This window comes from Parus major, chromosome 1 (genome assembly GCF_001522545.3).
Source record: "Parus major isolate Abel chromosome 1, Parus_major1.1, whole genome shotgun sequence".
Lineage (NCBI taxonomy): Eukaryota > Metazoa > Chordata > Aves > Passeriformes > Paridae > Parus > Parus major.
Window position 1 is genome coordinate 93,418,564 of NC_031768.1, and position 23,047 is coordinate 93,441,610.

A 23,047-nucleotide genomic window follows, 5' to 3' on the forward strand; every position below is an offset into this window, starting at 1 on the left:
GGGCTCAGAAATGAAAGAACTGGCTTCATGCCAGCACTTGGTCCTTCAGGCAAACTCCTGAGATGCCCTATATGTGAAATGAATTGCAGACCTCTGCCTCTGAGGGAATTAGAGTTAATAGCTTAATGTTCTCAAAGGAAAGGAAAAAAAAAAAAAAGCCATGCAGGCATTTTGAACCTCCTCACTGCTGGGCTGTGCATTTCCTTCTGAAGGCAGTTTCAGGGGAGATGGTTGTTAGGGAGAGGGAGTAGGATCCCATTTTGTATGCAGATTTCAGTGCTGAGTTGAAGGTCTTATGGTCTCATCATGCCAGGGCAACAGCAGCAGTATCTGGCCAGTCCTTTTGCAGTGATCACCAGATGACCTTGAGATTTACTCAACCAGGGCAGTATGGTTTCTATAAATATTACATATTCCAGGATTGTGTTTTCAGCTGTACCAGAGACAATCCTAGTGAAGAATTAATTCAGTTGGGCATACCCTCCATTCTTTCTCACCCCTTCCCTCTCCCCCAGCACCGGCCCTCCCTTACTCTGGGTTGTAAAAAAATCCTCCGAGATTTCTCTTTTAGCACTGACCTTCTGAGCTATCTAATGATGAAGATAGGAAGAGGCTGCAACCAGACAGTGGAAAAAAAACCCCTTTTGCTAGCAGGGAAATGTGTGAGTAATATACACACTGTTGGACGGTGGCCAAATCACTCTAGTAACGGCTGTTAGTTCCCCTTACGAAGAAAATGATCAAATGAGAAAGAGGAGCTGCAGTCGGGTGTCAGAAATGCTGAGTCGCAACGGGAGAGTGCCGCATCCGATGGAAATTTACCCAGGAGCCAGCGACCTTCACACGCTGGGGACGAGGACTGAAGGCTTGTAGGGAAATCCTGCCCTCGCTCACCCACTGCTGTACTACCTCCACGTCACCACCCAGGCAGAACACTCCCTGGAGAAGCAGACCAGGAGACGAGCTCCAAGACAGAGTGAGCTGCCAGGACAGGCTCCATGGTATGAAACAGGGTACTGCTCTCCATAGTGTGCAAGGATGTCTGGCCCCACAGCACTGCCTAGTCCTCGGGATTACTTGCCTCAGGTAATTAATTGCTGCTCATCTGGCTCCTTCCCTGCTGCTTTGGACACACAGATTTGAAATGAGACAGCTGGGTCCAGTTGACCCATATCTGGGGCTTCCACAACAGGAGACAGCAGGGACCAAAGGTGACTTCATAACTTCCTGCTTTTAGGGCTGTGCCTTGGGTCGAGGCAGAGCTTCCCCCGTGGCTACATGCCCTGTAGCCATTTCCACATGATTTCAGGCCCATATTGGAACCAGAATGTAGGAATACTCTGGCTTCACCTTTGTCAGAGTGTCTCAGGTCTGGGATACGATCAGAACATTTCATCCTCTCTTCCACATACCAGGGCATAATCAATGGCTTTCCCTGCAAGTTCTCAGGCTCTCCCTGAAGGACGATGAGAAGTGGGGGAGGATGAGCAATAATGCCAGAGGACAAAGGATACAAGACAGTAAGTAAGAAAAGTAAGTTGAAAACAGAGGACAACTACTCACATCAAGCTCAAAGATGGACAAAAGAGGAGAAAGAAGTAGCTGGTGCTGCAATGATGGGGATGCTGGCTAGATGGTGCTAGCACATGCTCCTGTGCTTTTGTTGTGAACCAGTACAACATTATTACTGCTTTTCCTTTAGACAGAGGTTTCATTTCCATTGCAAGAGCTGGAGAAACTACTGTCTCTTGATGGTATTGCTAATAGAGAACAGGTAGTCCCCAAGGGACTTCTTGTCCCTGTCAAAGTTGAAGGGTTCCTGGAATATGAGAAAGATAATGCTCTCTTTGCAGCACTAGGGAATGATAAGCAGCCGTCTCAACCCAGTACTCCCATGTTGGCTAAACATGACACAAAATTTGATATCTGCCTGGCGTCATCCCTGAAATCACCCCTTCTCGAGCTGTGCTGCCGGAACTCGTTCTTAATCCTCTGGACTACACAGGATTAAGCTCTCCTGGCTGTGCTAATAGAGCCGGCTCCAGTCACCAAGGCAACAGCAGGCTCCTCAGCCCCCGCAAGGAGCGTATCCACATGGTGAGGTGAGGATCCTGGCTCCAGCACACCCAGTCCTGAAATCCACACACTTTTCATTTGTGCGTTGTGCTTTTTATTTGACGCCATATCCTGCTTGTGGCAGAGCATCTGTAGGGCTCTTCAGAAGAACCAGCAGCAGGTAGGAGAGCTCCTGCTCCTCCCGTGGTGAAAACCAGTGGGCTTCTGGGACACCTGCTGGTGGGCTGCTGCTTGACACACACAAGGTCCTGAGAGCTTCAGGCCTCCACAAGGACTATTTGCAAACTCCAGAGCTTGGATTAAATGTCTGCTAGGTCTCTTAGTGAATATCTGTGATGAACAACGAAGACTGAGGGTAAATCAGACCTTGAATATAGGTTCAGACCTAAAACAAAGTCCCTATATATTATGGCTCACACAGAGCCCAGCCACCACTAGAGGGAACAGAAGCTCACAATGAATGACAAAATTACAAGATTGTTCTCTGAAACGAATGCAGTCAATGAGAAAATACTAGCAGACGTTCTCCATTAGAACTGGAGATGAAATATAGACATCTCCTGATTTGGTAAAAGGAGGAAGTAGTGACTGGAAATAGAGAAAAAGTAGGGGTTTGTATCTTTGTCTGTCCTCCAAACCCCATCTCCAACTCCTGCGGGCAGAGGATTAAAAGTGGACACGTTACACCCAAGTCTACTTGAAGCTGTCGATAGGAAATTAGGCAAAGCTACAGGCTAGGACAGCTTATATTTGGTGGAAAAGAAGACATCACCTCTTTTATGTGCATCAAAAAGAGCTTACAAGCATCCCAAACTCTCTCTTTGCAGTGGCATTTGTTGCACATGGAAGCTAAACCAGCTGGGTTAGCTGTCCTGTTAGCTTGCTCCTGGGTGCTCTGTGAACATGTAGCTCTGCTCAGGGATGCACTGGCCAGCCAGCCTTGTCATGCACAACAGTGGAAAAAGAAATAACCAAAATGATCAGGTAGAAAGTGGAAGTAAAATTTTTTTCCAAGAGGTTAGAAATAACCTCAGCTTCAGCATGCAGTTATCCAGAACTGAGAGAAATGTGAACTATCAATTGAAACTAAACAGTACCTGTCCCTGCAAGTCCTTGCATGTCCTCAGGGTTAGTAAGGAAAGGGTTTTACCAATCCCTGCTGCTGACTGCTCCTTCAGAGCTGTTCATGCTGCCATGGGTATCCTTTGGTATGTTCTGGGACAAGATCAGGGTGCCTTGCTGGGTACCCTGATTCGAGGCACCTCACAGCAGCTCTTCTGCTGGCTGATGGTGCAGAGCAGCCAGGAGCCAAAATGGATACAGGGCAGAGCAGTCCTCACATAGTAATTCTCCCTAAAGTTTAAGATCTGCTGAATAGTAGTATGGGAAGGAATTGCTGCCTCTTGTGTCAGTCATTTCAGTTTAAGTCTTCCCTTTCTTAGCTCATGGATTTATATGCCTTCATCCTCTGTTTTACTATGTCAGGTGCCCTGACTTCCAAAGACTTGCTCCTGATTCACACTGCTACAGCCAAGAGGAGAAGGACTCTACATTATTGTTCCCGGGAATGAATCCTGAAGGTTTCTTGATCTGTGAAGCAGCTACAGGGAAATTTGTCGTAGAAACAATCCCGTTACTGCCTCTTGTCCGTATGACTCATATTGATCCTGTTAACTGCGACTAATGTATTTCCTAAGAAATACTTTCTTAGCTTTAGGCCAAAACTCTCTGGTCCTGCCTCCTTCTTATGCACATGTTTTCCTCTAATTCCTATTGATGCTACCCTGCCTGGCACAGAGTGAACTGTCTCCCCTCATTCCCACAAGCAAGTCCCATGCAGCCCTGTGCAAGTGATACCAGCAGGTATCAGGAACCTGCTGGTCACACTGCAGTGAGAAACTCAGTCCAGAGGCCCTCTGCTGAGCAGCAGCCCTAGCACAGCTCCAAAGCTAGCTTGTGTATGTGGTTCCTTTCTGGCCTCTCTTTTCCCCTGGAGGAAGAGGAAAACCTTGGTTTAAATATGGCTAGAGTTACCATGGCTGCCTTGCACAGAAATCAATGGAAGGGCATGAAATCTAGTCCAGTCCCTGTCATGGCACTTTTCAGGTTGGAAGTCGCCTTTACCATTTCCTCCCATCCTCAGGGCCAGTCCAGCTACCCCCATTGTCTGCCAAGCACAGCAGCAAGATTCTTGCCCAGCTGCAAGAATTTCACCCCTGGACTGGTTTAGATGTGCACACACACAAGTGTTACTGATGCACTCATGGCCTGTCTTCCTCTGTCCTCATCTTCAAATGTCAGTCCCATGGAGGTTCCAGGGCTGACTCACTCCAAGCACAAACTCTGGCCTGCCCATGACCTGCATGTCTGAGCAATTCTCCTTGGCCAGCTTTATTTCAGACCTTGGCTGCAGGCAGGAATGATGTGTCCGGGAATAAAGCTCAACTCCTTTGTGATTGACAAGGAGGCCTCTGGGTATCCTCTAACCTAATGCTGCTGCTGAAATGGGCTGATGCCACAAAACACAGCAGTAGGAACAACTCTGAGGTCAGGGAAATGCCAGCCTGCAGTTTCACATCTTCTATAGAGGCAGAATGACCATATACCTCTGTCTGGATCTCAGTTAAGGCTTGGAATATGGACAATGAAAAACCAGCAGGGCAGTTGAATCCCAGACCTGGAATTGGGACTCTCCCTAATCTTTTCAGACAGATGCTTCAGGATTTTTCCACGGGACCCTACACTACCCAAAGAAGGTCATTATGGCCTCATCCATCAGACACATCCCACAGAGCTGTAAATTCTCTTATCAAATGTTCAGTTCTTGACCAGATCACCATGGGAAGCCTGTTTCTAAAACAAAAGGTGTTTTCACAGCACACAAGGGTAAGAAATGAGATTCTTCTGTGTAGCAGATTACTAGCACCTTAGAAAAATCTGGGCTGTCCAGACTTCAGTCATTTCTAGGATAGGTTTTGTAATACTTTGCACCCTCAGATGTCACTGGGAGCTTTGCTCATGATTTCTGTTGGGACAGAAATAGTTTATTTTAAAGGCATTTCATCTTATCAGAAATCAAAAGCACTTCATACACTCTGTGCACATGGGCATAACCTAGCCATTCAGGGAAATGCTGTCTCTGTAGGACAACCATGGGCTGACAAGACATCCACATGCATATAAAAATCACCACATCAAGGCATTAATTTTTCTGAAAATTTTTGCCTCCAAGTGCTATGCAAATTAAGCAATTCACCTTCACTTCCCCCTGGTGGAAAATAGGCTGAATCAAGAGAGGACTTACAAACAGGACTTGACAAAGTGTGTAATTCTTTAGAGCAATTAGGGTCCCAGCCTGGGACAGGAGCTGTGCACTTCACCACTCTTGCCTGTGTTCATGTCTTTACGTTCACTTGAGAAGTTTGACATTGCTCAACTAACAAAAAATGGCTGAAGCATTTGAATGAAGCAAATGCCAAACAAAAAATGAACTGTCTCACGAGTCAGCTCTGCAGCTCCTAAGCCAACCCTCTTTCCCTGCAGCCAGCCTGATGCCACGATATTGCCATGGTTTTGACAGCAAGTCACACCTGAAGAAAGGAAAAGAGAAGCTGTGAAGCCAGACATTACCTTAGCACAACCACAGCTACGCAGGTAAGCGCTGGGGAGGTGGGGAGCCCCTGCTTGAGATATGGAGAGAAACTTGCCATATGCCCAAGGGCCTCACAACACTTTAATACCTGCACTGCACATAATCCCTGACAGTCTCTAATTTTGAAGGGATACATAAATATAAATCTGAACAGGGAGTGGGATACAAAAATGCATACGTTATTTTACTAAATAAACAACATTTTTCACACCTGTTACCTCATGAGCATATCTTTACCTACAATGAGATAAGAGTTGTGGTGGCTGTCTGTTTGGAAGCTCCAGTAGGAAGTGCTTCTGTCAGACAGCTTTCTTCTCTCTGAAGTTACAAACCAAAGCAGCTGTAGACTGTGATGGTCAGTGAACCTCAACAAGCCATGAGATGGTTCAAGCAGTGCAGACTAGTGATTTAGCATTGAAAAACATCAGCCAAAAGTACAGCAAAAGAGGATATCAGAGAGCAGCAAAACAGGATTCTGCTGCAAAGCTCTGGTGAGGTGCAGAATATGTCACATCTTCCATGGCAAACCACTTTCCCTTCCTACTCTTGGCAAATTCTGTCCCCTCTCCAAAAGATTTCTCTTTGCAAATGAACAACAGGGGTGAGGTTTACACAAGGGAAATTCTTGAGCATGAAATGCAGAATATAAACCACAACATCAGCCTGAAAAGTCCAGCAATCCATTATCATAAGCTTACATGAGCCACATTTTCCATGTTTCTAAAACAAAACCAAAGTAGCTAACATCTTTTTTGTGGCAGGAATCCAGAGAAAGAGACAAGCCAAAGCAAGACTGGGCAGTCCTCCAGCAGAATGGGTTAGCTTCAAAAGCTGAAGTGCACTTAAAACTTTAAGGGGGAACAAGAGGCCAGCTTTAGATGTTTTGTCAACCATACATAGATTTCCAAGCTGATGAGAATTTCCTCTCATCAGATTAATGCTCCACCATTAGGCTATAGTTTCCTACATAGGAATGATGCCATTTAAGTAACAGGAGAGAGTTTCATCATTCTATCAAACAGCATGGCTGATATTTGCTATTTCCAGTATACTCTCTGCTCCACACACAGGGTAAATTTTGCCCCAGTAAAGTAACTGCTATTTACTTAGCAGGAGTCCAGTGCAAAAAGAAGAGAAGATTGCTCCTACAAATAAAGAGTGCTTGGGAAATTCTGAGTGAGACAGAATCTTGCTAGCATCTAGAAAGAAGTGGCACAGACACTGTGACAGTCTCTGCTCTTGTGGAAAATAGCTCAGTAGGAAGTCATTTCTTGTCCCATCTGAAATCTATAATTTCCACCGGTACCAGGCCATCTTATCTGAGGCTGCTGATCCTCTTGGAATTGGCTAAAACCCTTGAGAGTCTCCCAGCCATGTTGTTACTCCAGTCACTGATGGTTTTCTTGGGTAGCTAGTTGGAACACGAGGTAAAGGCAATCAGCTAGCAGCCATCTTATCAGTATGGGGTTACTCCTTCTAATTGCTGTTTTTCCATGCCTTATTCATACAGATAACTGGTGGCAGATGTAAAACAAGCGAGAAGAAAAATAGGTCTTTAAAATTAAGATTTTTTTCCTCTGAGCACACTCAGACAAAAGGCAGGGTTTCAGAGATCTTGTGGTGCTTTTCAGAGAGAGACAGGGAGAGACAAGTCATTTTAGGGAAGCTTTGTAAAGCCAAGTAACCCCAGCTTTAGTGATCTGCAGTGTGTATGCTGCATTGAGCAGGATAAAGGGGAAAGGGGCTACAAGCCTGTTTATATCAAGCAAATGCAGATAGAAGAGCTATTCACAACACAAAAACACTGTTGTGACACTTAACCTTGCTCTGCTGACAGCATCAGTGAAGGGAGCAAGAATTGATTCAGTTTGGAGACTGAACTCCTACCTCTATGCAAGAGTGAATGTAAGGGAGTAGGAGCACTAGGAAAGAGGGGAGGAGTGAAAAGGAAAAAAAAAAAAATTGTTCTTGTCTTATTGAAATTGGCAGACAGCTCCCCTGGTGTCCTCACATGGGCAAAGAGCTTCCCCTCCTCCTTAGCAGCTCCCCCTTGTTCCAAGGTATTAAAAACAAGATAACAAATCTATCCAGGAAAGACATTTACACCATGTCTAAAATACAGAGTGACTCCATCAATACAAATCAGAATTTTGAATTGGCTATTCTTACTTCACAGAGTAGATTGCCCAGAAGTTTTTAAAATAACCACATGAAGTTTTGTGATTTTTTTTTTGAAAAGTAAAGAGGCAAAAATACCAACCAGAAAACCTCACTCAAATCCTTTGACCAGCTGTTGTACACACAGATTGACCTTTTTTTCGGGTGCACTGCAGGGCAAACTCTGAAGATTTAATCCAGGAAGAATCTGGGGACTTTTTCAGTGTGAGGATACTGAAAGAAAATTTATATTAGGAATCTTGTTTGAAATAGAGGCTGAGAAAAGATGGGCTGCATCCCCACATACTACTGCACATAGTCATACAAAAGATACTGAGTCCAGAAAGTCCCGTGGAAAACTGTTCTGGAGTCTGTACACACTGCAGGCTCCACAACATTTCAGAATGACCTGTTTATAAATCAAAATGGTCCATAAAAATGTTTAAAGCCAGCACTATAATGGGCCATAGGGAAAAAAAACCACCAAAAACAGGAGAAAGGAGAATTACTGGCAGTGTCCAAGGTCCCTGAAATAGCTGGGAGTTTGCTATGGAATTTCCTAGCTGTTAGCATGTGAAAGAGAAGCAGGACTGGCAGCCAATGAGTCTGAATGGCTTATGAAGAGTTTGGGTATCAGATCCAGATTCAGAAATATGGAAAACAAACCCCACCTTCAGGGATAAGACCCATTGAAAGAGAAGACAAGACACTGGCAAAATGGTAGCAGAAAAGGAAGACGGGGGAGAGAAGGCACAGAGAATGGGAATGGCTAAGAACAAGGGAAGAAATAGTGGTGAACTGCTGGGGTTTTTTAAAAATGTCAGTTTTGTTATAAACTCAGTGCATGACCTTGATGACAGTAAACCTTACAATGCTTTTCCTCAGATTCCCATGTCTGTAAAATAGATACAATATTTCTGTACCTCAAGATTCCTCCATGGAAAGTGCCAGAAAGCTATTAAATATACAGTGTAAAAAAGTATCAATTAGGCATAAAAGGAAAAAGCCAACTCAAAAAATAATCACTGGTATCTGTGGAAAAAATGTCATTTTGTGTGCCATAAAGAACTATTCCATTTATATTCTTAAAAGGAGGCATGGCTGAGAAAAACAGCACTCTCTTCTTATTACCACTGGGATCCCAGCAGACCTTCCTACTGAAAGAACAGACATTGTAAACAAATAAATGCTGATGTAATTGTGATAGTGATTGATGAAGGAAGATCAGGATTTCATTGTGTTCAGCACTGTGAACACCTAATAATCTTTACTCAAGAGCTTCCTGTTTAGACTGCAAGCAAAAGACAGTAAAGGATAGAGTAAGCTGGTAAGAGATGTAAATACAGCAACAAAATTGCTTTTTCTGATTGGGTTTCATCTTGGTGAAAAGATAAGTGATTCCAACATCCTGGCCTCATGTTTGGACGAATCTGGATCTGTGTATTGTGTATGAAAGCAGCCAGCAGTTCTCTGGTGTGGAGAGCAGAGGCTGTGTCAGAGAATTTGCTGAGCAGTAACTATATGCAAATTATTACCTCTGCAGTGGATGACAGCAAAGAAGGAATTTTGGCAACAACCTCTCAAGGATTTTGCTGCTCCTCAGGGTATCTTCTGACTCAGTGAAGGGCACTTACGAGGTACATTATTTCATTATTTCTGCAGCTTGGGCACTCTTTTGCCCTGCAGCACTGCAGGGATCTTAGCATGCAGCTTGGGGTTTTGCCAGTCAGCTCACTGGAGTACTGAAGCGGAGCAATGAAGCCAATGCAGCAAAAATGCTGATTGTACTACAGGCTGGGAGAAATCCTTTTCGTATTCAACTCACGGCAGAGCCGGTTACAACGTCATAAATCCTCTGTAGCAGCGAGAGAGGGACAAGGGAGAGAAGCCCGCTGTCTCTGCTTTTCCTGCACAGTCTATTCTCAGCACTGTGCGTCACGCTCTCCTTCATCACTCTCCATCAATTCTGCACAGTTCAGGAAAATTCTGACATCTGGGTCTGCAGTGCTGTGAGTTAGCAAAGGCCTTTTCCACTGCAATCCAAAGATCACAAAAGCCAGAGAGTTTCTTGCTGTCAAACCACATGTTTTTGCTCTGAGTAAATCTGACAGAATAAATAGAGAGCCCCCAAAGTGCCAATATTAAAAACAATTTTCAGAGTATAATAGCACTTTAAATGGGGAAAAAATCACACAGGGCTCTTGGAATAAATAAAAGCAGATGTAAATGTCAAATTCATTTAATGTCAGGAAATCATATAGAGAGGGAGACGGGTCCACAGCAGTTATTATAACCACTGGCTAAGAAATTATTTTTGTTTTCTGTGGAATAGTTGGTAGCTTTTTCCCCATCTCTTTTCCACAATAGCAGGAGACAAAGTTCACCTGTGAAAAGACAGAGAGCAAGAAGCAAGCAACAATAGTTAATAGCTGGAGAACACGGGTATTAGTTGGATATGGATTTATTGTCAAATCCATATTGAGACAGTAACTTAACAACTGAGTTTACAGCACCAGGCCAGAAATACCAAAAATAAGCAGAAGGAACATGAGCAAGGAATATGAAGAAACAAAGTAATTTGTTTAAGGATTCAGAACTGTAGAGTGGCAGAGCTATCTTGAGCTATGACTAAGCCCAATGTGTAGAGATTTATTAACCCAGGATTCCAGGATTTCCTAAACCAGCAACTCCCACTGGACTGTTGATACTCTGAAACTTAGGTTTAAATACACAATAATAATGTTGGAAGGATGATATAAAAAGGGTTTCAGGCAATTAGCACAGTTCTTTTACTGGGTGCAAGGTTGCCATCTGGAGAGCTGCAGCATTTCTGGGCTAGGGACACTGATAGCTCCACAGGCAATTACTCTAACCCGTTGCTGACATAAAAGAACACTGGTGCTCTCCTTTTAATTGCTGCGTTTTGGATTCATCATAAAAATAATGAGGTGAGAGCTGGGAAATGTGTCTAATATAGGCTGGGAAACAGTCTAACTTTCATTGCATGTGTGGCGTGCATCTGCATCCATGTTGCTAAGCATTCTAATGGCACAGACATGCCTCCTAATGTGAAAAATAGACCCTTTTCAATATCATGCTTTGAAGGGTATAGTGGTAAAGAGAGCTGCAGAGCAAGAAGTGCTCAAGTGACAGTGCAAGAGCAGCTTTGATTCTGTTACCAAGTTCCGCTGGTCACAAAGATATTACATTACAATTGTATAACTCATGCTTTCTGTTTGCAGGTGGAAAAATGACAGGCTGTGCATCCTCCATCCTTGGAGATTTTCAAGACTGGATAAAACTATGAGCAATCTGGTCAGATCTTCAGCCAACCCTGATTTCAACAAGAGGTCATTCTGGAAAACTCCAGGGGTGTCTTCCAATCTGAACTATGCTGTGCCCATTGCAACACAAGAATTCTGTGGTGCTGCTGCCCATGCTTAGCAGAATAGCAACTTCTGGCCTTTATTTCCTGACCAGAACCAAGTATTTGATCTCTGCTAATGACAAACTCTTCCATTTTTCATGCTTCACCTGAAAGAGTTGCTGGGTATGGCTGCAGAAGCAGCTCAATCCCATAGTGCAAGACTTATCCACAGGCATTTCCAGCTAGCTTAAATTGTGAGCTCTTAAACCAATGAGTACTGACACTTTGCATTGCATTGTGTGGACATAAAATGTAGCTGGGAATTTAAGTAATGAGCAGAAATTTCTCTTAATCTTGTCATATTCCCTTGAAGGCAGTCATGAAGTACAACACAGTTTATTCCCTAGTGCTTGTCATGCTTCACCTTATGAATAATCCAAACATACAACTTTGCTTCCATTTTGTAGAGTTCTGCTGATTCTTTTTTGTTCTTTCCATGCCTATCTTTCCATTTACTGGCAAGTATTTTCTCTTCATTTGTGCATATAAACCACATAATAACACCAAGGTTATGCACTCTCAAGGCTACTCTTCCACACAACCTTTCCTCATGATGAGCAGTGCTTGTAAATGTACTAAAACTGAGAAGAGACACAGGGAGCACGCTGCCCTAGTAAAGTTGTCTGAGCTCTCACTACAATAAAATAACCTAGAATGTAGCACAAAGAAAAGGATACACTATTCTGTGGATGTAGCTGACAAACCATCAGAATTTGCTGTGATTAGAAAAGCTTAAGGCAGTAACAGCTGTGTAGGCACTTTCCTGCTTCTCGGTGAGCACAGTTACTGCTGGTATCTAGTGCGGTGTCAGGAACACCAACAAAATACAAGAGTTCTCATACAAACATAGCCTGCCATGTGGGTTGGCACACGGCTCAGTAAACTGTGTGGTGCAGAGGCAAATATGTTTGAAGGTTGAAAGAAGGCTCAGAAACTTCATAGCTCAGGCATATAAGGACTAGATAGCAAAATTATGTTTCAGGGGCTCAGTTATGCTTCTTGTGGCAATGAGCAGGAACAGTTCTGGCCCAGCCTCCCAGAAAGGTTAAATTAAGAGTAGGCAATTTGTAGCAATTGCTGTCAAGGGGATGGGGAAAAGGGCAGTGTGGCTCAGAACTGATTATGGCAGTGCAGAACTACTGCAAAAGAATGGACACCACCTTATCCTTAAGGATTAGAAGTGGGCCAGCTTTTGTGAACATCACAGTAAAAAAAGCTGTGCCTTGACAGAATGGTGTAGAATGGGTTAAGCAAATACATTGTTGCTTATATGCAAACTCTATCAGAAGGATATCTGAGCCAGGGCCATGTCCAGCCTGCCTGTCACACTCGCTGAAATAGTTCATCACCCAGCTGAACTGCAGGATTATGAGCACCTTCATTACCTGTCTGTGTTCTATTTGTTTGAATAGATGGAATGACCACAGAGACAGGGTGTCAGATATTGTCACACACTCCATATCTCAGTATTTTGTCTGCAGCCCCAGATATCTCCCAGCAAAAGGCAACCTTCCAGTGAGCTGTCAGTGCTGTCACCTTTGTACAGCAGCAGAGCAGGAGTTGCACCTAATTAGCAGAACAAAGTAACAACAAGGATGACCTCCAGCCACCCCCTGCTTAAAAGACAATGAAGAATGATCTGTAAATGCCATGTAAAGAGGGACTTGACAGCAGCAACTGCCAATCACACTGGGAGAAAGTTTATAAGCAAAGGTGAGGAACTTACAGCATGAGAAGGCAGATCTGACCTAGCTTTTGTCCACCTGGCTGGATACCCACAACAACAAAGACAGGGAGTCTTAGACAGCAGCACGAAGCAATGGCCACACAAATGGGCAGGGACCCTGGTGGCTCTCTACTCTGCAGTGCTGGCACGGGGGGATAAGTCCCAGAAGGAGGGGAAGAACAGAGACAGAACAGCAGGGTCCTTTCTGAGGCTGAGCAGACAGCCCTCAATTGGCACAACCACAGAAAGCTGAATTTATCATCCACCCACAGACTCTGGGACTGCCGGCTTGAGCATCCTCATTAGCAGCTTCAGTTCTCATAGGCAGCAAAGAGGGGTGGCATGCAGGGAGGAAGGAGGGTGAAGCAGCCTGGAAGCTGGGAGGACACAAGGACAACAAGACACGGTGAGTCAAGGAGCTGGATACCACCGTGGGACCATGGTATTATCTCAGTGCAAAATGCCAAGGAGCTACTTTTGGAGCAGGACAATCTGTCCTGTAATGACAGGGTTAATTTTAAATTGGCTGAGAGCTTCTGGGACTTTTTCGATTCCACTGTCAAATCTCTGGGGCTGGCACTTGCTAATTACAATAATATGAGGTGACAGTCACATGAGGAGTGATGGATGGCTGAGCAGGGCTGAAAATCCAGAAGGTCAGATCACAATGAATTATAGTGGCAGAGAGCAGAAGCCCCTTCCCCAGATCTTCTCTTCCTCTCTCCCCTCTTTTTCCCCCCACTATCTGCAGCACCTCAAAAGCAAAACTGTAAAGAGAAATCATTCTCATGACTAGAATGTAAAATGGATGGAAGGTGCCAGGAGCTGGGTTTCAGTATCACTCCAGCTATCCAAATTCACAAAGCACAGAGCCAAAAGGGACCAAGTAAGCATCTCATTTCATTTCCCACATACCATGGGCTGCCAGACAGCACCTGACTTTAGTGACTGTAAAAGCAAAATCATTATGAACTCTTAAGATTTTATTTTGACACAAAGAAGCCTACACAAAGAAAACACAAAACTGGAGTAAAACACCAGGAGCTCTGAGTGTTCCTATTCAGCATTCAGTTTGCATGGGCCTGAAAGGTCATGCAGAGATAGGGTCTTTTGCATGTAAAACTGAGATACTTCTAAGTTACACTGTCAGCTCTTTCCCCCCTTATCTAGCTCAGAAAAAACTGGCTTTGGTTCAGCCCATTCCCATAACCAGCAAAAGAATTACAGCTACTGCCATTCACACATAAAAGGTCAGTTCAGCCCTGACCTCAGACTTACCCAATGGGTCTGTGCAGAGTTAATATGAGTGATTAGTTCAGATTTCCCCCTCCAGCATTTCACAGTGATGCTATGAACTGTTGGCCACTGACTCTGCTGGAGACTGCCATGTGAGAACTTTCTAATGATACCAAAATTCTCTGAAGGTGAAACCCACTCCCCATCCACAGTACATGGTTTTCATGACAAGTATCACATCTTACTGATTTCTTAACACTGCTCAGTTGGAGTGAGTCACACCCCTGGAAAAGGTGGCCCATATTAAGCCCCAGGTCAGTAGTCCATGGATTTTGGAAATGCTACATCTGTCTGCTGTGGCCATTTCTAAAAGATATCCCAAGGAATTAAACTGAAATAAAAGTAACTGAGCTTTACATGGAAACAAGCTTTCTGTTGGACTTGCAAAATTAAAAAATGTGGCTGGGCCCTCTGTAGTATCTCTTCTCAGATTATGAACAGTTCCTTCCTAATACTTGATGGCTTTTTGTAACTTCTACTTTTAAATGTAACATTTTTCCTGCCCGATTTATCTCAACAGACTTTCTCAATGCCTCAAGAATCAGCTGAAGTTACACATTTTTGAAGCCAAACTTAAAACAAGTTGAAAGATGGAAAGGGTAATTTATCATAAACAAAATTCCTTAAGTATTAAGTTCAGTAGCAGTTGCACTCAAATGTCTAATGAGACAACTGGAGAAAAAGTCTCTTTCTGGAGGAGTCATAAAGCTTTAGAACATTTGTCTCTGCTGATCTGGTGATGACTGCTCTTCCAAAAAAGGTCTCCAGCTGTATTAGGTGGGAACCAACAAAAGCACAGAGATACCCAAGTTTGAATTTAGCTCAAAGACAAAATATAACTATTATATTATTATTTAATATCAATTTGTATATTAAAGCACACACACACATGCATGCATAAAAAGCACGAGTGATGAAAAGTTACTCGACTTATAAAGATGTCGTGGCAAAATGCTGCCTGCAAATCTGTGAGGAGGTTCAGCACTGACTCAGCCTGAAACATCTGTCTCTCTCCTGAATCAATGCCCCCTTAATTTTCTTTATCCTCAAGGCTTTTCAAATTTCTTTTGGCAACTTCACCTTCAGACAATGTACCCTGACTGTTTAGGCTTAATACAGGACAGGGGCTAAAAATTTGGTATGGATTTCAAGCTTATATGCTAAAAGAGACAGTGGTAACAGTAACTACAGCAATTAGAACAGACTTTGCTAGCAAAAACTACTAGGATATCCTGACATGTGAAACTGTAATGGCAAACACTTCTCAACCTGGCTTTTCCTTATTGTAAGGATGCTGGAAGGGTCACTGTAATCACAGCTTCAAGGGTTGAATTTTTTAACACAAATGGTAAGAGCTACTACAACAGGGCAACTTTTACAGTACGTGGAGCAGGCTGGGGAGGAGCAGTTATACTTCTGCTCAGATGAAAGCCTGAATTTGATTAGGATTAAACCATATAGGAGGCTGTTCAATTTTAGTGTGTCTGAACCACAACAATGAAAAATGCATCAATTAATGTTCATAAGTAGTACATAACTTCTTACAATATGTACATAATAGTCAAGTTACCATGTTCTTCATGCCCATATTTGAAGACTGGTTGTATCAGAACTGGCTAAATATCCCTTAGTAAATCTATTTGAAATTACTTCTGTGGAGAGATCTGTGGAAGTCTGTAATGATGGCAATTGGTTCTTGAGTTATTTAACACCAGAATATTCTGGGTAGCCATTCTAGGATGTTTGTACAAACCCTGCTGTTGATAAGGATACCTCCCTTGCACAACTCAGCTCTTTTCCAATACCCAACTTTTCCCTGCTCAAAGATTTATGTGAGATGGGGAAGGTTTCTCACAAAGGTTTGTGACTGTTGCTTTTGAGCAGTTTTTGGAGGTTATCTGATCTAGCAATGATGATTAATCTATGAAGCTGTTGTTTGCTGATTACCTGAAAATTGAGTTTTCAAAACAATAGATCTCAGACTCAGAAGAAAAAGAGTTATCATGGCATCTAGATGGTTTCCCAGACAGAGAAAATTTGTTTCAGTTTTTCTTTACTAGTGTTTCAGTTCAGCCTTCTTACCCTTTCCTCAGAGACTTTGTGACTTAAGTTTTGCTTTTCCTCTTTGCTTCTATTACTTAATCCATAATTTAATACTACACATGAAGGAAGGAAGCTATTAAAAATCAATTCAAAGGCTTATGTTAACTTGGAAAAATAGCACTGCAGCAAATGCTTTTTTTTTCCACAACAATATCCCAGGTGGTATCAGATCAGAATTTTCTACAGCTACTTCCAAGGGAAAAACAGCTCTGCAAAATCTTCCAGTATCACAGTATCTTAAGTAGGAGCTTCCCTTTTGCACCGAAAGAGATACACAAAGTAGAAGTTGAACCAGCATCTCTGTAGGGAAGTAGCAGGAAGAAAAGGTTGGGAAAATGTGAGCTTTTCCAGGACTGGAGTAGGATTTTAAACTCCAGCGTAGATGCTGAAGTTTAAAATCTCTTGGTAGCCTTGAGGTACTGGTGAACATTGGGCAGATCACTGGACCCACTGTGGAAAGGATTTTAACCCTTCCTGTCTTTCAAAAAGGTGGTTCAAAGGCTTAATCAAAATACTTTGAGAACATCAAGAGAATGGAGCTACAAAAAATATCATTAATAGCAGGAAAACTTAAAAAATGAACTCCAGCCTTCACCATATACATTATTCTGAAAGAAGAAAGTATCTCTGAGCTAAAAAGTTGACTAGGATATATCTTTACCCCTTATGAAATAGTCTTTCAGCAGCTTTGTCCTCCACAGTACCAAGGTTTCTGTAATCTCATTTGAAAAAAACATATTAAAAGCACCCCAAATCCTCAGACTTTCATGACAACTGACAATACAGGAAACATAGACATATATTTGTCTATATCTATATCTAATCTATATCTGTGTATATATATATATATATCTGTATATATATATATATATATAAATTTTCTGTTTTTAAAAGTTTGAGGATTTGGGGTGCCTTTATTATGTTTTTGAACAGATATATATATATTATAAAAGCCATGCTGCAAAGATGACAGGAAAAGTAATCTGGAATTGAATTCAATTTACAGTTCCCAGATCATGCAGCCTCCCTGACTCATCCAAGCCACTCTGCTTTATCAGAACTGCCAGCACCACACTGAGACAGTGTGCAATAAAATATGGAAAATATGTTCACAGTGTGTGACCTGAATAATGCTATGAGCTGTCATGAAAAACACTTTCTTCTCACAGTGAAATGCCACAATGCAGTTCATTAGCTTTGAAGCAGACATATATTGCTGCTGCTACTGGTACTGCTTCTGCCATACCTGTTTTGTGTACAGAGGATTTCAGGGCTCAGTATTACACACTCAGCCTCCTTCAACAGCCCAAAATGCAAAACTTCACTTCTGGCCATAGTCCTGAGTAATATGAGATGGAATCATTCCTACGCATCTGAATGGTGAAATGCTGTGAGATAACATCCTCATATGCTCCTCCTGCCCTCAGTGTGGGGTAAAAACTGGCTGCCCATGAGCCAGTCCTTTGCAGACACAGGAACTTAAGCAGCACAGATACTCCAATAAAACCACATGACACTACTTTCATGCAACTCAGTTTGTAGAAACAGATCTAGTTGTACCTGTCACTGACCAAGTCTGAACCCTCACTTTTCTCATTGCAGCTGTAGCATCTTCGTGTTTGCCAAATAATAAATAAAGCTGTACCATTCTTTCTTCTATCTTAGTATAGAGCTTGGGCTGGCTACTGTTATTCATTCAAATAATACTTCTGCACCTAGGATTTTAGTTCAAAGCACTGAAATTTTTCTGCATTTCATGCCTGTATCATGGCACGGCAAGAGAATACTGCAGCATTTCTTCTAAAGGCTCCAAAGCACTGAAAACACCTGCATCACTAAGTAATGGTACATCTAGTACCTTCAGTAGGAGAAAAACACTGAATAATTCAAGTTGGGAAGAACATTCCTCTTTAGTCCAAATTGTGTGAAAAGTTGAGCTAACTCCAAAGTTAGGCCAGGGAGGCAGGGTATCAAGAATAATCACTTTTATCTGTCACCACTAGGCAGGACAGAAATTAATGTTTTCGTGTGGATTAAATGCAACATTGCTAAGAGCTGATGAGGAAAAAAAAATGCCATACAATATAGATTCCACAGCAATGAACTGATAAAGAATGATTGATTTTAGCACTTCATATTTACTACTCCATTGACACTTTCTGCTTTTCCAAAGATTGGATGTGCAAGGCATGCAGCTGATGTTTTTAAAGTCAATTTAAAGGGTAGATAATTTCAGAGAGGGACTGATTTTTAAATATCAGGGTTTTCTTGCAGTACAAACTGCAGCAGAAGACAACCAAAGACACCAAGCTGCAAGATCAGTCTGCAGTTCTTCTAGGCACTGGTTTTTGAAATGTTGTGCTTGATTCAGTGGTCACAACAGAATAAGGCTGGCCAGGACATTTCTAAACGGCCAAAACTGCTACAAGGAGTTGATGTTCCACATCTTCTGCGTTCACTACCTTCCCTGCATAGCAGCCAAGCCACTTCTTGATCACTGTGCAGCATCAAAGTGCCACTCTATCCACTAACTGAGATCAGGCTGAGTAGACTGTATGTAAGAAGTGAACACAGATACCTCAGAATTTCACACACATGTCAAAGGTAGGCAAAAGACTGACTAGTCTCCCTAGAGCCTTCCTTCCACCTTCTCCTTCCCTCTTGCCTGTAATATTGTGGGTTATGTAAGAACCTTGTTACAGGAAATGGTGCTTATAAAGGGTTATGTGAGGTGAGGATCATATGTGTATGATAATGTGGTTCTTCCTTCTAAAATCTCTTCCAGAATGCCTCTTAGGCATATACAGCAGTGTGCAGTACTCCCTGAGGTGACTATGTGTTTAAGGAAGTAAGAGGGGAGAAAAATGCACTACTGAGTTAGCAGAAAAACTCGTGTGAGATTGAGCAGCTCATGCGCTCTGGTGCTCATCAGATAACTACAGGGGTTTTTTAATCTTAAATTTCCATTCTTTAGACATTGAGTACCCATGTCCCCCACTGTTACCTAGGATCTAGAGGAGGGCAGCTCCAAGGAAATAGCTTTTCTTTGCTGGCTCCATAGTCCCTTTCCTCAGGCAGCTGGAAGTGAGGCACTGAGCCACACCAGCAGTTCTCACCTGCCTGGTGCATGTGGATCTGCACTGGCTGTGAGCACAGACAACTGAGATGTTACTGTGCTGCTCTGGAAAAGAGCCAACCACCACCTACAGTTTTGTTGAACAAGGCTTTGCTACAAGAAAAGCTATTAGCTAAAGGCACAAAAGCATCTGGCTGAAGAGGCTGGAGGCAGTTTTGAGATCTGAAGTTTGTTAGTAAATGCACCTGCCTCCTTGGATGCTTATGCTCCTGCAAAATTATGACCAGGCAGGATGGGTTCGAAGATCCCTAGAGAGGAGCAAGTCCAGTTACCATCACAGGTATTTCTGTCAGTACCAGCAACAGAATAAAAGCTCATAAACTTTTTTTCTTATTATTTTCCTTTTTAACTGGGCATGGTCCAAAGGTGGAAGAGAAGTAGTAAAAGGACTTGAGAAGCCTGCAGCAAGAAGGAAACAGTCTGTGGATTTTACTAAAATAGACAGAATCTGAATCTGGTGCTGTTTCAAGGGTCACGCATTTTATAAGTAACACAGCAGAAGCAACATAGGCATGAAAATTATGTTAGATTGACTTTGGATTGTTTTACTTATTAAAACATGCTCAAGTTCCAGAGTTTTCTATGAGTCAAGTACACAGTTAAGAAAAGCACACCATTCCAGACTTTCCTGAAAAGAGTGGGTTCCTGAAAAAGAAATTGCCTAAAAATGTTGATTATAAACCCTTTCCAAGTGGCGAGTCAAGTTTTGAATTTTCAACACAGCAGTTCCTCAGCAGCAGCCTTTTGTTCCTAAGCCATGATAAAATCAAGGTAGCTTCAAGACCCTTGCTCCAAGATTTCAGTAGGCTCTGGTCACGCATGAACCTTTTCTCATTCTAACTTGCTTATGTGCTTTATCAAATTAAAGCATCTGCAGAGTCCACAGTTTCACAGAGCTCACACACATCCAGAGCAAAATCAGCTCTGCTTGGAGGGAGCCAATGCCCTACTTCTCAGGGTGGGCTTTTTCCATGCCAAAGGAGTCTCAGTCATTTGGGCTCCACCTTCCCTCCAACCAAACCAACCAAAAATTTCTAAAGGAGTTTTTTCAACAGGAGCAGTGAATTCCCTCACCTGCCCCAATTCCCTTCTTTCTAGGCACTGGCAGAATCATGACACACATGTTAAGAGGATGGTCACATACACACAGAGGGTCACATTTAATTGCATGTTACTAATGATGGAAAATGGCAACTTCAAATAGAGCTTTAATTTCAAATAAAGTCATTTTCAAGCTTAACCTCTGTCCTCAGGGTGAAAGTGGGATGTCTGTGTCAGTTGTAATATGACATGCAGCTTGCTGTGTACAGTAGCTCTGCAGTAAAGGATATCAGATGGTTTGTGGTGGTGGGAAGACCCTGCTCTTAAGGACTGCAGTCTTACTGTACTTGCAGAATTCCACCTTAAAAGTAATTGGACGTCTCTGTAGCTCAGAGAAGGTTTGCTAAGCAATGACACACTGTGCTTGGATCTGAAAACATAACATCTGGAAGCCAAATGTTAGAGGCAATATAAAAGGGCCAGCCCAACAACCCAGAGGGGCACTTCTAAGCCAGGAACATCTTCAGGATGGACATTTTCCTTCTCTGTGTGTTCCTGCCTCTGGTGACTGTGGCATGGGGCCAGTACAGTGACTATTACTATGGTCCTTATAATTATGGAGATAATGATGAATGGGTCAATGTGTACCGGCAAGGTTTCAACTTTCAGTGCCCACATGGGCAGGTGATCGTGGCCGTCAGAAGCGTCTTCAGCAAGAAGGAAGGTTCTGACAGACTGTGGAACTATGCCTGCATGCCAGCATCCCAGAGCCTCGGTGAGCCGACAGAGTGCTGGTGGGAAGAGATCAACAGGGCAGGAACCGAATGGTAGGATAACCCCAACCATCCCTGGAGGGCACAGCCCTGATAACCCCTGTGGAATGTGGGTCCTAATACTGTGGTCAGAGCAATGCAATGCATATGAATGCCATGATAACCAGCAGGCTTCAGTGCCTTAAGACTCATTAATCACAATGCATGGAGCTGATCAGCCTCACATTTGCCTTCCCTGTAGCAATTTCTTGCTGGAGGGTGTGAGTGTGCTTTACAAATGGGGTCCTTTGGTCACTCACAACCTCAGCTGTGAAGTGGTAGGTCTCACTCTTGTTTCAATGATAAGGAAAATGAGGCAAGGACCTGCTTCACAGGAGAGCATAAAGTCCCTCTTGCAAAGTCACACTGAATCAGTGACTATTTGGGAAACAAATTACCAAACTCCTCACTCCATCCTCATGCTCTTATCACTAGAAAAAATAATCTCTGTATTGCACGGGCTCTTTGCTTTGTGTTTCTGTTGCTAAGCTTTTTGGCTTAGGTGTAGACAAGTGCTGTTTTTTAGTTGTGCTGTTATTACAAGAGCCAAAAATCCACACTAACAAGCGATGGTAGTGGCATAAATATCTGCATGGTGATAGCAGATCATGTTAATTTCCTAATACTGTCAATTTGCTTAACTAAATGTTACATTTTCCATCAACCTTGGGGGGAAAGGTGATCACATTATGTGGCTGCAATGATTTCTGGAAATTGTACAGTATTTAATATTTGGGCAGAATACCCAGTATTTAATTATTTTCTGAGTTTTTTAAATGAAATGGGAAACAGAGTTTTGGACAGCTCTGGGATTAAAATGTGCTTTGGACAGAATGCAATGCATGCAGGAATGAGTATTTTTTAATAGTGGAAGTGGTTTTGTCCCAAAAGTTGCAATGAGATTTTTTGAATTTTGTTATATGGGAATAGGTTATGAAATGTAAAGTTTCTGATTTTTATATGATTCAAATTTTTTGTTCTGAATTATTAATACACTTTCATTTACCACGTGACACATGCCTATGGCTGATGCAATTGCTAAGGGAAAAAATGATTGACCCTGTGTTTAATTTTGGAATAAGATTTGAAAAAAAACAGGGAGAGCTGCAAAACAAGCAAAAAGAACACATTGTGATAATCCTGGATGACTTCTTAATTTTTTATACATTGATGCAATTTCTATTTTTTGCATAATAATAATAATTTTGAATTATTTTTGAAACATTTATTTTGTTCAAAATAAACCTATTATTCTCTTTCTAAAAATCCCTGGCAGCAATTGCTCAAGTTTACTTCTCACAGACGGGATACTGTATAAGTCTATACAGAAAATTTTCTTCTGCTATGTAACCATTTATCACTGTGCTCTGTATGCTTAGCATGACTACAACCACAGTGCATTATCTGAATCTTGTTTCCTTCACCTTTTAAAAAAATCTTTTCACTTTGTCCTCTTCATTGCCTACTTTTTCCTATAGCAAACCCTATATTTCCTCCAAATGTATTTCTTTTTCAACCCCTCTTTAATTGCTTATCTCTGCTTTTCTCCCTTAACTAGTTTTTTGAGTTATTTTAGTACTTCTTCATTAGCTCACCTTTCCAGTCCAACATCCCTTCCCTT

At 42.4% G+C, this 23,047-nt stretch overlaps 1 protein-coding gene and 1 long non-coding RNA gene across 2 annotated transcripts in view; both read left to right on the top strand.

Annotated features, from left to right (window-relative positions):
* Positions 1-865: 865 nt before the first annotated feature.
* Positions 866-15,206, top strand: LOC107212969. The gene is made up of 4 exons (XR_001524602.1): positions 866-1,086; positions 5,620-5,730; positions 9,429-9,522; positions 11,128-15,206. It is a non-coding gene; the product is annotated as an uncharacterized LOC107212969 (long non-coding RNA).
* Positions 15,207-21,085: 5,879 nt separating this feature from the next.
* DPT (dermatopontin) overlaps positions 21,086-23,047 on the top strand; it is a 26,857-nt gene continuing 24,895 nt past the window's right edge. The window contains exon 1 of the mRNA XM_015646918.3: positions 21,086-21,441. Coding sequence (XP_015502404.1) covers positions 21,143-21,441 — 299 coding nt within the window. The 5' untranslated portion in view covers positions 21,086-21,142. The remainder of the gene's footprint in view (positions 21,442-23,047) is intronic.